The sequence below is a fragment of the Elaeis guineensis genome, chromosome 2, assembly GCF_000442705.2.
Source record: "Elaeis guineensis isolate ETL-2024a chromosome 2, EG11, whole genome shotgun sequence".
NCBI classification, from domain to species: Eukaryota; Viridiplantae; Streptophyta; class Magnoliopsida; order Arecales; family Arecaceae; genus Elaeis; species Elaeis guineensis.
The window spans coordinates 120,099,002-120,116,544 of record NC_025994.2 but is presented as its reverse complement, the minus strand read 5'-3'; the positions used below and the strand labels follow the sequence as shown (position 1 = coordinate 120,116,544).

Here is a 17,543-nt window from a genome sequence, read left to right as displayed (position 1 = left end):
AACGTTGTTTTTTTACATTATAACAACATAATTATTAAATATATTTTTTACATTTTTACTTTTACTCAATAGCAACAATAAAAAATAAAAAATATTTTTTTAAAAATTAAAAAATATAATCTATATATATCATATCATTCATCCTCAAGCAGCGAAGAAGCTATGGACCAAAATAGCAGCTTGAACTGCCCCACAAAAACCAAACTACCGGACAACAGGCGTTCATATTATTTTGGAGAAGGAATAAAGGAAAAAACGAAGACCTTGTCAGTGGCAGGTCCTTATTCTACTCAGAAGACAATTTCAGATACATCACACAGGCAAAGACACAAGTTATAAATGGTCATCCTTAAATGCACCTGCATGCACATACACAACAAAAATTGAGGAAACACTTCAAAACTTTGTCTATAAACTGGTCTACAAGTAAACTACCAGATACATTCAACTCGATTTTGATAAGACCAAATGTTATTGGCTCCTAAAACGGTCTGACAGCAGTGCTGTCAACCAAAGGGAAGAAATAAAAGGACACCAACATCCATCAGTAATATATGACAGCAGAAATATACATAAAAGGTTGCACAAGTTATCAAGCATGTACGATAATTTATAACTGGATTACACAATCATATTGATTGATTCTAAAGCCCAAACAGGCAGATCAAAACCAAATAACGCCGCATTGAGTACGCTTGGAGAGGGAATTTGGTGCATCAGGGGACCCTTACAGCAACCTTTGCTTTTTCTTCTTCACAAGGTTCTCAAAGATTCCTTGTACATCTTCAGGTGTGACTGGTTTTGATGTATCAACCGATTCCTGAGATGATGAGTTAGATTTTTAAGCCTGAAATCAGTCCAATTAGTTTCTCCAACACTATTTCTGAAAATATAAAATTAAAAGGCTACAGTTAAACATATAGCTACAGCTGTAAATGACCAACTGTACCACGGTCATGTTATCTGCACGGGAAAGTGCAGGACAAAGTGATGTTAGGTACAACAGAAAGGCTATATGAGTTTGGCTCCAACTTGCCGAGCATTTCTATGCAATTTTATGTAATTACTGTGCAATTATTACTTGCCAGCATTTTTTGCATGTCCACAATGGGCAAAAAACCATATTTCATTATTTGTAATCATCTATTTTACTTCTATATGCTTAAGACATGCTTGATTCAAGCTTCACCCTTGACAATTTCTGGCGCGTTATAATAAGGGCCAATATTGGTTTATTGAACCCCTAAATCTTCTCTTATTTAGTTAAATAACAAGATCACCATCCTTTTTAAGATTTTGTATGAGTGTTTGGCATAACATAACATAATGCATCTATAAAGATGTAGAAGCTTTCAGCAATATCAACTCTATATCCAAAAAAAGTGGGCAGAAAGAAAGTAGGTATTGAACCATAAAACATGATGTTTCTATGCACATTGATAAAGACTTGAATGCTTTTTGTTAAGAAGCTCTAAGCTTTCCTATTGGAATAAACATTTAACAGAAAAGGAATGCTTCAAGAAAACCATGAAAAACTAGCAGCTGAGGCATACCAGGAAGGACCGGAACTCATTCTTCATGTCAGCAATGCCATTCAGTATTTCCATCTTTTGGACATGATTCAGTGTGTTGAGAAAATTAAGCTCAGCTCCTTCTTGTTGTTGCAACTTCTCCTCTCTCTTCTGCTTTGCCATCTTCTCATATTCTTCAAGTGAGTCTTCCTTGTCGATGAGATAGCCAATGCCCCTCTGAGTGTAGTAGTCGCAACAAGTGCTACATCTACAAAGATGATTTCTCCAGCTTTTAGAAAGAAACATGGGTTCTTTTTTCCCAAAAACGACTGGCTTTGAGTTTATATCAATCCCAAGGATGCATGTGGAACTTGAAGACTGGTTGCAAGCATTGTCCTTCTCTATATTTGGTTCCTTTTTTGCATTTTCAATATCCTTCTCACCGGACACAGTTCCAGATTCAGCATGGACTGGCGCAGCCTTTTGATTTGATGAAGCCAGTATAGATATAGGATAAAGCTTCAAGAAGCAACAAGACACTGTGCATTCTTGGCAGATAAACTCATCATATAAAGGTTCCCCTTCTTCATCTCTTGGGATCTGTAATAAACAGAAAAGTGTTGTCTCGGCCACAGACAGAACACAATGGATAATTGAATAAAAAATAAAGGACAAATACACCATTCAAAGAATTGCTATATGAAAGTTTTTCAACTCAAAAGCAGACACAAACATGTTTGCAGGGAAAAAAACACAAACACATACACCAAAAAAAAAAAAAAAAGATAAGGGAAGAACGAAAGAGAACTTCAAACTTGCAGCCATTTCTTCTTTTTTTTTTTTTTATGCCATGCTGCTGTTACAACTTTAGGAACCACAGAATGGTGTCAGACAATACCTATGCTTCCAAAATGGGATAGTGGTGCTTAATTGTGAATAATGTGAAGGGAAAAAACATAGCATGGCCCCTAAAAGGCATTCTGAAGAAACTTTTATTACCAAGCAACCTTGGTATAAATTGAGTTACCCAATATAAAAGGAATAACTATTGGAGGCTACCTGTTCAAGGGAGCCCAGACCAAGGTGGTTCTCATGAAACCAGTCTTCACAAATGCAACACTGGATCATTTCTGTTTGTTCCTCAGAATTTGGATCAGGATAAGGACGGCCACAGGTGCAGTAAGAACCTTTGAAATTCTGGTTGTATGAGTTTTCACCATTCTCAGGGTCTTTATTAGGCCACAGCTTGCAGACAAACACCCCAAACTTTGAATTGCCACAATCACACTTGAACTTTCTCTTGGTCCAAAGCTCCACCACCTTATCCAAGTAAAAGTGCACAATGTCTCACTTAAATTTAGGTGAAGTATCATACAAAGAGTTGCATCATGCATAGAAATATGACAATAATCTTGACAATGTCAACGCATACAAATCAAAAGTTAGCAGAAGAGTAATTGCAAGTGTGACATGCATGAGGACCCGATAACAGAACTCATGGGCTTAAATGTGCCAAACATACAGGAGAGGTCATGCTTTGTAGACATCATCCATGGACTAAATCCTTGCTTGAACAGTAACCAAACAAAAAAAGTATGCTAATATTTCATGAAAAAATGGAGGAGCAAAATGTGAAAAGGTATCTAAAACTGCTTTGCTTTCCCAATATACTATAGCAGCTGTACTTGTTTCATTTAAGAGAACCTGTTGGGAAATTGGGAAAAAAAAGTCAGAGGTCAAAGTCAGAGTCATACCTACAACAACTTCAAACAGAAACCAGCTATGCACAATTTGCACGTAGGCCCAACTAAAACTTGCTTTGGAGCCACTCAGAAATCATGGGCATGTATTGCGGACAAAGCAGCAAGATGATATTTATCTACACATACATAGATTTTGATTTCCCCTAGACCAAAGTATTGTCATAACGTATTACTGAAAAGAAAGAGGATTTTGATATATAATAACATGAAAATCAATCAAAATCAGTTTACACATATTGTAGCCTTGTAAATACCAAATATGAAAGGATTTAGTTGACTCATCATCCCAACATTTTGACATAGTTTAACCCCCATGCTGCTCTCCAAACATGAAACCTGGAAATTCGCTAACTAATCATTGTTGCAATAGCTATATTAATACCATTCAGTTTCACATGCTTTAGTTCATCTCAAAGCATGTAAGCAAAGATTCACATTACTGAAATTTCATCTTTTTCTACACTTAAAAGTGGTTTCAAGTACTATATGATTATCAAAAAAGAAATAAGGGCAATAGGAAGACAGCTGAAAACATAAGCATCTCACTGAAATATTTGAAATTAGAAAGTAGCTTCATAAAAATGCCCAATACAAGTCACCAATAGAATTTCACCAACAACACCACCCCCCGCCCGCAACAAACCACCCTAAAAAAAAAAGGAAGAAGAAGAAAAGAAATTCTAAAAACAAGATAATGTTTGAATGTGTGATGGTCTAAAAGCAAACTAATTGACAATGATATAGACCTTTTATAATGGATGGGCCACAAAATCCTGTAACTAACATCTTCTTATGCTTATTAGGATTTAGGACTCCGGTCCACTAACACTTTAATCTAGCTATACATCAAAGACGTGTGCTATAGTTTTAAATAAAGAAATAAGCAACTCTAGAATTAAATAGTTAGAAGAATTACATAAAAGAAGCCAAATCTTTTTAAATACAGGCCAAAGTGTTGCAGGCTGCAGCTTGGTCCCTGAAGAAATAAGTGTCGCGCACTAAAACCTAGAAGGAATAGGCACCTCACTACCAAAACTAAATGAATGAATAAATAAATAAGGAATCATCCTGCTGTGCTGGTCCTGGCCTTCTATGTCATCAGATTTTCACTTTTCATCCTATGCATATAACCAGCAAATTTATTTCTGCATGAACTTTTGTGGCCATCAAGATGACTAGATATAAGTTAAATGCAGTAACCTTAAGCCCATGAATACAACCATCAAAAAAATGAATAGCAAACACAAATACAACTTATGGATATTGCTAACCACAGACAAAATGTCAAAGATCTTAAAAATATATGATATGGATATGGAGGTGATATGACAATAAGTACATACCTTCTTTTTTTTTTTTTTACATGTACAGCCATATATAATAAGTATTATTTTGATGTGGTTTATTAAATTCCATAGTTTAGACCTCTGCACTCTCTTTCAATAAGTTCTCTCTCTTTCCCTGTATGTGTGTATGTATTTAAGGCAGATATAGTGGTACAGCATACAAGGGGTTTTATTTACCTTCAATATCTGTGGATATGGATGTTTCTTGCTCAACCTGACTCAAGCCATAACAAACAAACCACAAATGGATCCAGGATATGACCAAAATATCTACAGAACGTCACATTGTTACGCTCTTTCAAATTAATAGATAGTTGCTGGAAGTACCAGACATGTATGAGGCTATAGCTAAGGTGCATCAAATTTAGTAAAAATCAGATATGGACACAATTGGTCCAAGGAAGTATCCATGTTTTGTAGCTTTTGCTAATCAAAATACAAGAAGGGCATGCTAAACTAGAGCAATGAAACCATTTGATTATTAGAGTTTATGATAGATTATGCCAAAAAAGGTTAGAAAGATATGCAATCCCTAGGGAACATATCATCTTTGCAATGACATTTAACAGATACCTAGAATGACTATTTAATACAAGTCTTATCTTCAAATCATACCAATACTGTTTCTATAACAAGGTTCGCCATCTTAGTACCAGATTTCGGTACCATGCTGGAACAAGGGTAGTATACCTAGTACCGAAGGTCAGTTCGGCATACCGAGACTCGATAGGCCTCCCCTTCTTGAGTGCTGGTTCGGTACCGATACCAGTACAGTACACTCGGTACAAGACAGTATGCACCAAAGTGGTGAATCTTGGTCTACAATGTTTGGCTAGATGTTTAAATGGATTGCAAACATCAAATTTAGTTGTATTAACACAGTAGGAGCTCATCATTGTCTTATTTTCTGTTTTGGAAAGTACAAAGTGAGAATTATAGGTCATAATAGTAATGTTGTAGTTCTTGATATGCCACTTATTATAGCAATTGTATGATCATACAGTTCATCAATTAGCTATGCCAGAGCAATACATGATTAGAGCTTAGGCATTTAAATGAGGCAATTGCTCAGAGGGCAAAGGAATTTGATGCTTTTTTTTTTTGATTATCAAGAAGACTTGATCATGCAAGGTAGGATATCCACGGAGCTACCAAATAAATAGAAAGATCATAAAACATTTTGGCTAGTCCAAGCATGTTAATGTCGAAAATAAACTTCAACAAATTAAATTTCACATGAGGTCTTCTTTCCTGTCTTTTACCCTCCACATCATGTCTTACTTTGCCTTTTTGTGTTAATTCTCTATCATCTATTCTCTCTAGGCACTTGAAGATGAGATCGAACCCACCTCCCACCCCCCGAACACAACTTACAACATTCACTGTATTGTGCTCTCAAAAGCGCAACTCTTCTCAAAATCTCAAAAAGTGCTGAATTGGAATCCCAGTCTAAGGATTCTTGCGGTTTCAGAAAATCTGGCTATAGGAGAACCACGAACGAAGAACTTTCACCTTTTTCCCACCTGACTCTTTGGTCCTAGGAATGCTAGTTTTAAGAATAAGTGATTGCCTTCTCCAACCCTTACTATCCAACTGGAGAGCAGACAGCTAATGCATTCCACTTATTAATCATGATCTATGATTGCTCTGCAACACATGGATGCCAAAGGCATCTTTGTGGTGATCTTATAGTTCCTAGGGGGAGGAGATGATGGGGTTGGTCCATGAATTTTATAATGTTGGCAGCCTTGTGGAATGATTTATAAAGAAAAACAAGAGCTTGTGACCATGCTGACATGAGATGGTTTAATCTAGTGGTAGAATTTTCAAGCAAAACTTGCAAAAAGCAAAACTTAGATATTCCAAATTTTAATAGCAAGATAATAGAATGAAGCAGGATATTTCATATGCCCCCATGGAATTCCAATCTGATGAATATTATTTGGGTCGCTCTAGAAAATGATTCTATTGAATGCAAAAAAAGAGGTGAAAACATGAGGTTATCCAGATCAGACACTATAAAACTAAATGACTACATTTTATCTAAAGTGAACCCTACAAGATTGGCAAGTTTACATATGCAATCAAAAGGCATCCTTATATTTATCAAATACAATCCTCCCCTAAGGTTACAAGGTTGTCCTGGCATCCTTATATTTATCAAATACAATTCCTCCCCAAAGCTTACAAGGTTGTCCCGTATTAAGGAAAAAATTCGACTTGAAGCAACAACTGCAAAATGATGAGGTTTATGTGGATGACCTCAATCAGTCGTATTCTCAAATGACAATGCTAAAATCCAACAAGTCAGCCTGTTCTTGGGACAAAATGGCATGCCCAGGAAGGATTAAAGCTCATTTCAATTTGGACCATATCTGATGCCATCAAACTCTGATCTCATTTCAATATTATTACATGGTATTCAAAAATATTCCTTTCAAGACTCACCTTGGACTGTCAAATCTCCCACCAATAGTAATGACTATATTACTTGATTTTCACTCAAGGGTTAAACAATCTCAAATACATGATCTTTTGCCCAAAGTTCCACTCATATACACTAGTGCTATCAAGATGGACTTCAAAAGGCAGTCAAAAATACGTACAAAAAAAAAAACATTCAAATTTGATCGACAATGTTCATGTTGATACATCTTTAGATATAACATAGAACCCATGCCTAAGTCAGATAAACCTAACGTGATCAATCATAACAAATGACAACATGGCAACAATGGAACAAAATAGAAAATCAACGAATATGTTAATCACTTCAATCTGTAAACAGTGAAGTGAGTCCTATTCTAAAACGGACAAGTTGCTGAAATGCAGAGAAGGAATCAAACGAGCGACATAATGACGACACTAATAAAAGGATTAAGAATGGTAAATTTTTTTCTTAGAGAAACACCTCGTGACCATCATGACATGAAAGACTGCAAGCTGTGCAAATCCCCGCGTTGCCGTTAGGTACGCATGTCAGGCAAGAGAAGATGGCTTGCCTCTTCATGTATCCTTTGGAATAAGTGCATTCCTTTCCCTCATCCCCTCCCAGCACCAAATCGGCTTTCTAGGTTTTCCAATCAACAACAAAAAAATAAAACAATGAAGCTTCATCACCGTAATAACAGATTCAATTGAACATAAGGGGCATGTATCAGGAGAGAGGAAAAAAAAGTCCTTTTCTTTTCCATGGACGATCTATACCAGCTCCTCTGCCTCTATGCCCTCGATGTACTCGCCGATCGTCACCGTCTGCTCCGCCTCGTCCTCAAACGCATCCGCCATGTTGTGATACCGATCAAAGGCTTCGGCTCGATGGATTCAGAGAAAGAAACGAGAAAACCCTAACCGATGTGCACTAGTTTTGGAGAAAATGGAAGGAAAAGCCGAACCCTCGATCTCGATTGGGATTTGAGAGTGGAGGAGCACGGTACAGAGGTTCGGGGCATGCAAAAGATCGAAGGAAGTGGCAGTGGACAGAGGGGGGTGGGGGTTGGAGATGGGGGACGATGCGTCGCGAGAGACTGTGAGTCGGGTCTTGGGAGAGTGAGACGGGATATATCATGGGCTCAGTGATCTTTTCCCGCCACGCCTGTTTTTGGTTTTCAGGCATTGGTTGGCACGTGCCACGGGATCCTGGTGTCAGACCTAATCCAGGTTATGTATGCAGGCTGAATCCTGGATGTTATTCATGCCTTTGGACAAATATACGGGCTCCACTTTTGTTAAGTATGTTATTTATTGATCACATACAGAGCAACGAGATCATGTAGTGGATGTCCTCAATGCATAGACATGCAAGCAACATGACCGACAAATAGGTTAACCATCCACACTAGTGGAAGATACGCAATCAGAATGCAGCTGTATATATCTTCTTCTTTGACAAACATTTTCCCACTCCTCCAAAACTCCCTTAAAGATTTGGATTTTTTTTAAAGACAAAAGAGTGATTGATCTTTTTTTACGATGTCAACTATTAGAGATAATGCATTATATAAATCTCAACATATTCTAATTTCTTTTTACCATCCACATGCATATATATCCCAAAATAGCTATTGTAGGATCCAATAGTTGGTGTTATGAAAAAAAAAACCGTTTTTTTATATGAAAGGCACAATCTGAACTCCTCTACTAATATCACATATATAAGTCACCGACAATAATATTCTCTTTAGAATACTTGCTTGATCGGATTGATTGGCCTACAATTATAGGAATTATATAATTTGATGATAATTTGGTGATTAATGGCATCATATTTTGCTCTAAAGCTGTTCAATGAAAGAAATGCATTGTTTGTACAATTTGTACATACTCAAATAAGAAACCAACAATTATTGGAGTTTGATCAAATAAAAGATAGTTTTATACAAAAAGCATTGCCCATCAACGCTATCTTCTTAGTCAATCATCACCCATAAAATCATCATAACTCATCAAAATAACAAACAGTTAATGCAAAACAAACAATGCTCTAATTAATATTTAACTCATTATACTCGCTCTTAAATAAATTACAAAGCTTTAAAATTTTTATGTGATAATAAAACCCATGATGACCCTACATACATCTTTGTTGTCTGGGAAAAGCAGAACATTGTAATCCAGTATTATTTTCCTTATGTCATACAACACACATCCAACAAGTGCATAGAAACATCTATGAGGATGCCCAGGATTAAGCCTCTTATATTTTTGTAACTTTCCAGATTACCGATGCATCCCAAAATCTGGCACTCGATTACATTGAGCTCAATTCAAGTTTTAATTAATCGAACCAAAACTAAGCTCAGTTCATGCGTTGATTGATTTTGGGACCAGAAGAGGCTCAACGATGGGTGTGCTCATAGAAATATTAACATTTAATCAGTAAGCATTGGAGCAACATGCAATCACTACCACCGAAAGAGGAGAATTATTAATATGACAGTTAATTACCAATATGAATAGACTTGAGATCTCATACAATCTTAAGATTCGAGAACGCAAGCACCAAGGGAACATCAATGGGGCATTACATAGTACGTTGCAGAAACTAAAACTGCAATGCCTAAGGTCCAACATGACTGCAAAAATAATACAAGCTTGTCCTCAAGCATCTTACAAACATCATTTAGCCTAGTCAGTTATTTTTAAGTACACAGTACTGATTCCATTAGAACCTTGCTTGTCCAGAAGGCATTAAGTTTGTCTATCAAACCATACAGCATAGCAGTAAAAGCTTGACATTTATTTTCCTCCACCCACAGGCTTCGCAAGCACCTTCTTGGGCAACTTATCCAGGGGAGTTGTTTTTAGCAGGAAAAGCCTTGAAGCACGCTCCTGCAATGTACCACCGCATTTCAATCCATGTGCCAGCAGCTCTGATTTAAGCCTTTCCATGCCAAGAACCTACAAACAAACACCACCACGTAAGCCATAGCAAAAACAACAGAGCAATGCATGTAATAAGACTGCAAACGGAAATAACTCTTCAAAGAATGCATCATAGTACACCTAAAGATGCAAACTATAAACTTTATTAAGCAGGCATTGGAACAAGAATATTTGAACGAATACCAGAGCGGTGGAGGTTGTTTTTTATATTTTTTTCTGGGTTTTGGGGGAATGGAAGTTAGAGCAGGATGGCGTTGTTGCGCGAAGGTTAGGGTTGTGGGGTATCCTTGACCCTAACCAGGCAATGCATGTGTCCAATCAACTTCGGATGAAAAAACCTGCCAAGATGCTGCTATTAATACCGGCTCAAACCGTAATTATCTTTGCATTAGGAGTTTTATCTTCGAAGGGTTTTTTTAAGCCACATAATCCAACAAGATCAAATAAGGAAAAATTTGTAGCTTATCCCACTAAGTTCCAAATAAACACATAAAATCAGAGACATGATTACACATTGGACTTTCTATTGTGAAACAGCCCCAACACAAAACACAAATAAATAGCATAACAAGTTTCTGACATCATGACTAAATAAATACCATAGCATGCTATCACCCTAAAAAACTTCAACCAACCCTTTCTCTCAATCAAATGGCCTATTCCAATACCGATAAACCTCCTCATACGCAGAACTCCGATATGACAATGGTACCAGTTTAATACCCTCCTGCCTTCTTGACATCTAGGAGTGACTATAATATAACAAGCAACTTTTTGCCATTATCAAATCTTCAAAACATTTTTGTGCAATGTCGTAATCTCTCTAGTGACAAGCAAAATCGTACCTCCTCAAGTCTCATGCAAATTCTGCCACAACTGATCATGCAAAATTTTCTGCCACCACATCTTATTTGTCATCCAGCAATGGTGCTTTGTTATGGACCGGATGACTCAAATCATGCTAACAGTTCAGCGAGATATAGTTAAAACAGGAGGGCAAAAAAACACCACTTAAAGGGAGATGACAACTTTTGGGAGTGCAAACCTCCTCAGGGAAATACTCTATCTCAGCCCAACTTCATTAATCGGGATATGACATAATCCAATGTTTTGCACATCATACAAAACTAGAAGTACCAAACATCATAGAGAATTTCACCAGCATAGAACCCCTAGAACAAGTCATGCCTTCAGCATTATGCATTACCAGGAACTTTTGGAAAACTTAATCTGCGTGGTTGATAGATTTCAAAGCACACTAAAAAGCATAAAGACAAAAGTGTAGATCTTTCAATCTCTCGATGAGATTAAAAGGAATATCATTAGCATCTTGAAGATGGGAAATGGCTTGTATGTTGTGACCAACATACAAACCACTCAAACTTTAAGAAAAATAGCATTTATTTGCTTAAATCAAACTAATGACTAAGAACAAAGGCAATGAAAAGTAATAAGCCCTCTCTATTGGGACCCATTAGATATGATTTGGCAATTTTAGTCAGATGTAGTAGTGCAAATAACACTGCCATGGGTAAGGCTTGATGATTATGATTATGATTATGTAGTAATGCAAATAATGCTGCAATAACCAGCATCCTTATTACTAAATACTGTCTCAAAAGAAAAGAATGTGCAAAGCTTGTTGTTGAGAGGTATTAGGGCATTGCCTTAACTTATAGAAATGGGTGGTGTACAAAGCTGAATCAATTAATGCGGGAAAAGTTTTCAGAACTTACACTCTAAAATTCAGTATGAAAATAAATCACAATTGCATTTGTCAGAGTACTTGCTTCATGATTTGAAAGTCAACCTTCGGCACCATATTTCTTGTGCACCCAGAAGTGATTCAACGAACAACATAAACTAAGGTGATATGAGATTTTCTCAATATCTTTTGATAACACGCATATGATCAGCTAGCTTCATATCATTTCCACTTTTTATTTTCCTAAGGCATATATTGCTTTGTATTATTTGCTTATAACCTAAAAATCAGTGCACACATAGAGTAGGGCACCCCCTCAAGCCATGTCTTAGCAACCAACTATCTGCTTTTTTTAAAATTAAAAAAAAAAATGCATGGGACTTTAACATTAAATTGCCTATTGTTCAGTTGATCTAACATGATGCTAGTTCCCGCAAGCTTATATGTTACATTTTCATGTAATGAAGTGGACATGTTTAAGGGTATTTCTTGGGAAAAAACTAACAATCATCTTTACATTAATAAGGTTGCTAGACTTATTTAGACATGTCAACGGTCACATCAAAGTGTTTCAAATTGTTTTCTATCCCACTAGAAAGGATGAACCAATTTCGTATATATAAATGAACATGTCAATAATTTAGCATGTCATATTGTGTCAATGAATAGAAAGTGTCAGGCACTTCAAAGATTTGCATCTGTTAGTACCAAGGCATCTCTTTTTATACCAGTAAATGCAGAGATACGCATATCATACTGACCCACAACGGCATGCACATAAAACATGAGGCTTCAATTCTTACAACCATAATGATGTTCACAAGGCCCAACTAGCAAGCTCAAGGCCATTTTTGGAAAGACCATTGCATATCATCATTTAATCAATTAGTGATGTTTGACATATGAGTATGATAGAGAATTGATCAGACCCTACTTCTTTGAAGCTCTCCAAGTTGCCAAAAAAAAAAAAGCTCAATAGGGTTTTGTTACACTTTTCTTTTCTTTCTTTTGTTTGTGAGTGTGGAGAGCATTTTGGAAATTTGATATACTGAGACTAAACTACAGTGTCCTTACTTCAAGGCTGATAAACCTATTTGACAGGCACAGTAAGATGTCAATGGTGGAAGTGAAATCTCCACTTCCACTTCGTCAACATATTCTAAATCGTAAACAATGCACTGGTTCGAAGTAATCACATCTACTTAGCAAATAAGAGCGATAAGACATCTTCTATTGATAAAGGTCCAAAACCATATCTTGAATAGGTCTATCCTTTCTTTGGCTGTGACAGCAGTTCATTATATTAGTGCTTGTGTGAGTGAGTTTGGGGACAGCAGTCATTATATTAGTGCTCGTGGTGGTGATAGCAGTTCATTATATTAGTTCGTTGGCAGAGAACTATAGGCAAAGTATAATTCACAGAGAAGACTTGCATTAACTCCAACAACACAATCCAAAGTGCTTTTCCAATCTTAATTGCAAATTGGTGTTGAAAAAAAAAAAAATGAAACAACGGGTAAAGGTTCTCAATTTAATATTCCTTTAACTGCTGAAAATAAATCTAATGACCTGCGAGACTGCTGTTTATGTTATCTTTCCAGGAGATTCTGACATAAAAAACTTAGAAGCCGGTTTAATCGTTTAATCAATTAAATGAGACAGATTAAACATAGGGGTAAAAAGGAAGCAACTAAAACAGAAAGATCATCACAAACGTACCTCCAATTCTGCAGCTGAATTGTACCTGTCAAAATTCAATGGCTCTTCCAAATTAACACCAGTGCTCTGATCAACAGTTTTAGCTTCCACAGGCTTCTCCGCTTCTACTTTAAACTCAACCGACTCAGGAACCCCTTCTGAACTAGAAATCACACCATTCTGAACCTCGTGTAAAGTAGATCCCACACTATTATTCTGAGCAGCAGTTTCTTCTGGAACTCCCATTTCATTATCCACAGTATCTTCAGATTCTGAATTACTATTTCCACTTCCAGAGCCAGGTTCCACCACTGGAGATTCCAGATCGGAGTTTCCATTCACTTCCTCCAAGTTGCTCTGGGCAGAACCTCCTCCTGATGATTCTCCATCCGAATTAGAACCGGAAGCCAACGTTCCCTCCTCTACTTTATTAGGTCTCGAGCAATTTGCATTTCCATCATCCAGCACTACAGATTTCTCATCCCCGAAGTCACTGCCTCCATCTTCATCATCTTCCTCATCATCATCACTATCACTTTCATCCACCGTCTGCTTCCCCAACCTGCACGACCAAAACCAACCATTAAAAAAACAAATCCTAACTTTATTATAAATATTTTTAAAAAAAAGTCTGTGCTATTGAAAGGAACCCTAAAACTCACCAAATCTTGAGGCGCTTGTTCGATGGATCAGATGTCGGCAAAATCTTGCGCTTTGATTCCTTGTACAAGCCGAAGGATTGCCGGACCGACTCCTCCACCTCCTCCATGCACTTCTCTGTGTCCTCTCTATACTTCTCCAAGTACTTCTCCACCGCCACGGTCGAATTCTTCTTGACCTCCTTCGCCTTCTTCTTCAAGAAATCCTCCGCAAGCTTCTCCAACTTCCTCTCCTCGGCCTCTGCTTTCCACTCCTCCAGCTTCTTCTCTGCGTTCACGTGGCGGAGCCGGCGGCCGCTCATATCCCTACAAGCGTCGAAGTTGTTCGTCTTCTTCTGTCCGGCCTTCGTTGCCGCCCCACGGAGGAGCGACCCGAACCCTCCCTTCCCGCCGCGAAGACGAAGGAGGAGGCTGCAAGAAGGAAAGACGCCGTCCGGCGAGGCCGAGATTAGGGTTTCGTCTGATACTTCTCTGGATCCGGCGACGAGGCGCTGGAATCGGTGAGGAATCTTTGTTCTGGCGAAGAGATCGCGTTTTAGGGTTTCACCGGACACGATCGGGGACGAGATTTGGAGACATTGGGTCCTGCCGTCGAGGAGCTTGACGAAGATCTGGTAGATCGCCATTGGAATTCCGATGAAGAATTATTCTCTCCTCTCGGGGACTCAAGAGTTTGGACCACGAAACCCTAATTTTTTCTACGAGACGAGAGGAGGAGAGAAGGGCACGAGCGCCTTTCGAACGGGAACGCAATGTCGGTAACTTAACCCGTTTCTGGTTAGGGATATTACGTCTTATATAGAGTTATACGTAAACATGCCAGTGGTAAGTCCGAATCAATGTCAGTTTAGACTTCAAACTTGATATTCTGGCTTTTTTAGGCCTGGCTGGATTTTCTTTTGGATTAATCCTTCTCAAACCCAAATTCGATAAGAGAAAATAAAAATTTGGTTCATCCTGCAGTTCAACAAAAACATAGATGGAATTTTACGCAAAACTATAATGGACCTTTAGAAAAAATATACTGGGTAGGTTAACAGGTCCAATTTCTATAGAAAATTCAGTCCAATTCCATTGATAGCTTTGGATAAAAAATTATTTTTATGAAGAATTTTATGTAAAAATTCTATTGATGGCTTCTAAAATTAATATAAAATGCTTATTTGTTAAGTATAAAAGAATCATAATTTGGAACTATGCCAAATTATTTCTATCCCATGATCTATTTATAATATCTAAAATTCTTAACTATTTTTATAATATCTCTATTAAATAGTTTTTAATATTCTTAAAATATTTTTATTTTATCTTTCTAAAAATGTATTAATGCACCGACATCCCATACAAAAACTTTCATCTTCTCAAAATATTTTTTTCTCGATATAGTCATATTTAAAAGTAAACATTAAAATTTTAGATTTACTCTAATTTGCCCAACCTTTTCGAGTTCTAAAATAATTTTTGCAACCATTAATGCCTGACACTATCTTCATACTGTCATTAGATACTCAATTTGTTCATTTGTATTGGCTAAAAATGATTGAAATAAAAATTATGTTTATTTTGAATGATGGATAAAAGAAAGATGTGGCGTGGGGGTATCATATATATATATATATATATATATATATATATATATATATATATATATATATATATATATATATATATATATATATATATATATATATTAATGTGATATTGATAACTATATTGATTTTTAATAGGGAGCCATCAAGATAGTTACAATTTTTATTGGTTTATATGGGCATTGGCTACCAATATATATCAAATTTAATAATTTTGCAGACAACATCCAGGTTAGAAAACTATAATTCTCTCTAAGGATTGATGTGGGTTTTTGAACATGATAGTATCCATAACCCATTAATCATAATCTTTTTGTGATGGAAGCATAAATATTGGAAGAAAAAAATAGTGGAATGGAATTAAACCTAGCCATTTTATACCCTTAAACTTCAACAGGCATAATGGCCAGATTCTTTTAGGAAAAAATAAATGTTGAAAGGATAAAGATAGGAATTATGAGCGTTGGCAAATTGCATATTTAGAAAATCCACTTCAATGTCATTTCATAATAAAAGATAGAGTTTTTTTTTAGAAAATTAAACTTTAAATTTAATCTAAGCCGTCCAACCTTTTATACTATAGATAACTTAAAAGTATTGGAGCCATTGATGCCTAACACTAATGGATTCAATACTCATTAGTTATTCAGTATGTCAACCTTTGTTGAATTAGAATAATTGGACTAAAAATTACATCGATTCCCAATCATAGATAGAATCGAGAGAGGTGATGTGAGGATATCTAAAAATTAGTTTGTGTCAAGGGGCCATCAAGATAATCAAAATATGCATTAGTTTATATAGGTATGGACTGCCAAGATACATTTGGATCTAATAGTTTTTATGGACTAAATTAGCATCCAGCAAAAAAAAATATAGAGTAGTTTCCTTTACAATACAATAGTGAGGGCTCTTTTTGATATTCAAAGAGCCAACACATGCATGGAGAAGGAAAAAAATGTTTTACTCTCCAACATCGTTCCAGCACTTAAAAAAAAAAATGGTCCTCAAGGTTTAAGGATCAATGTAGATTCTCAAACATTGTAGATTCTAATAATCCATGAACTATGATTTTTTATATTGAAGCATGTTGTTAGAGGTAAATATCAATAGAATTGGAGGTGAACCAAGCAGTTCATATCTCCACTTAAAACATTTTTCACAATATGTATAGGATCCTTGGACAATTTTATCCATAAGCAATGAGTCCAAGTACAAGATAGACAATAGTATATGCAAAAAAAAAAATAAATAAAAAATAATATATATATATATATATATATATATATATATATATATATATATATATATATATATATATATAATAATATTCAAAAACCTCATATATCTTTGAAAGTCGTGGAATCCCAAAGTATGTATTATGCTGTAAAAAGGGTCTCCAACACTGTTATGCAAAATCAAATATCATGTATACTTTTAATACAAAATTCATATCAAATTGAATTTTGATTTTATATATTATAAAAAAATAGAAAAATATTTTATGCACTAACGACTGGATTTTGCGTGCAATTGCAAGTGCACATTTCCATACTTCCGGCGGCCCGGACAACGCCGCACGTGAGGGGTTTCATTTTTTTTTTTTTTTTTTAAGTAAGGGGACGGTTTCTACCAAAAAAAAAAAAAAGTAAGGGGACAGTAAAAACCACCCATTGAATTTTACACCAGTGTCACACAAAAAAAAGAAAAAAAAAAAAAGAAAAAGATAACCACCCGCCCACCCAGCCGCGCACTTGCATTCATCAGGATTGCGCCGTGCGGGAATTGTTTGCTGCCCGTCCATCGCAGGATGGACGGCCAGCGCGATGCACCGCAGTACGCGCTTATAAAATCGAAGTTAATTTACAAAAGTGGGGCTTTCAGGCT

The 17,543-nt window shown here is 36.4% G+C and overlaps 2 protein-coding genes across 2 annotated transcripts; both read right to left on the bottom strand.

Moving 5' to 3' along the window:
* Positions 1 to 439: 439 nt before the first annotated feature.
* Positions 440 to 8,150, bottom strand: LOC105039192 (uncharacterized). The gene is made up of 5 exons (XM_010915266.4): positions 7,828 to 8,150; positions 7,532 to 7,690; positions 2,571 to 2,831; positions 1,554 to 2,111; positions 440 to 820 (listed from the first exon to the last, which is right to left on the bottom strand). Exons 1-5 carry the CDS (start codon positions 7,906 to 7,908, stop codon positions 728 to 730), a joined length of 1,152 nt encoding a protein of 383 aa, XP_010913568.1. The 5' UTR covers positions 7,909 to 8,150; the 3' UTR covers positions 440 to 727.
* A 1,394-nt stretch (positions 8,151 to 9,544) lies between these two features.
* Positions 9,545 to 14,831, bottom strand: LOC105039199 (uncharacterized). The gene is made up of 3 exons (XM_010915278.4): positions 14,071 to 14,831; positions 13,430 to 13,970; positions 9,545 to 10,020 (listed from the first exon to the last, which is right to left on the bottom strand). Exons 1-3 carry the CDS (start codon positions 14,691 to 14,693, stop codon positions 9,859 to 9,861), a joined length of 1,326 nt encoding a protein of 441 aa, XP_010913580.1. The 5' UTR covers positions 14,694 to 14,831; the 3' UTR covers positions 9,545 to 9,858.
* Positions 14,832 to 17,543: the final 2,712 nt, after the last annotated feature.

Coding starts and splice junctions, on each gene's coding strand:
- LOC105039199 (XM_010915278.4), bottom strand. CDS start 14,693: ATGGCGATCTACCAGATCTTCGTCAAGCTCCTCGACGGCAGGACCCAA. Junction 13,971..14,070: donor AACAAGCGCCTCAAGATTTG/GTGAGTTTTAGG, acceptor TTGGTCGTGCAG/GTTGGGGAAGCAGACGGTGG. Junction 10,021..13,429: donor ATTCAGCTGCAGAATTGGAG/GTACGTTTGTGA, acceptor GTTTGTTTGTAG/GTTCTTGGCATGGAAAGGCT.
- LOC105039192 (XM_010915266.4), bottom strand. CDS start 7,908: ATGGCGGATGCGTTTGAGGACGAGGCGGAGCAGACGGTGACGATCGGC. Junction 7,691..7,827: donor GCATAGAGGCAGAGGAGCTG/GTATAGATCGTC, acceptor TGGAAAACCTAG/AAAGCCGATTTGGTGCTGGG. Junction 821..1,553: donor ATGAGTTCCGGTCCTTCCTG/GTATGCCTCAGC, acceptor TCATCATCTCAG/GAATCGGTTGATACATCAAA.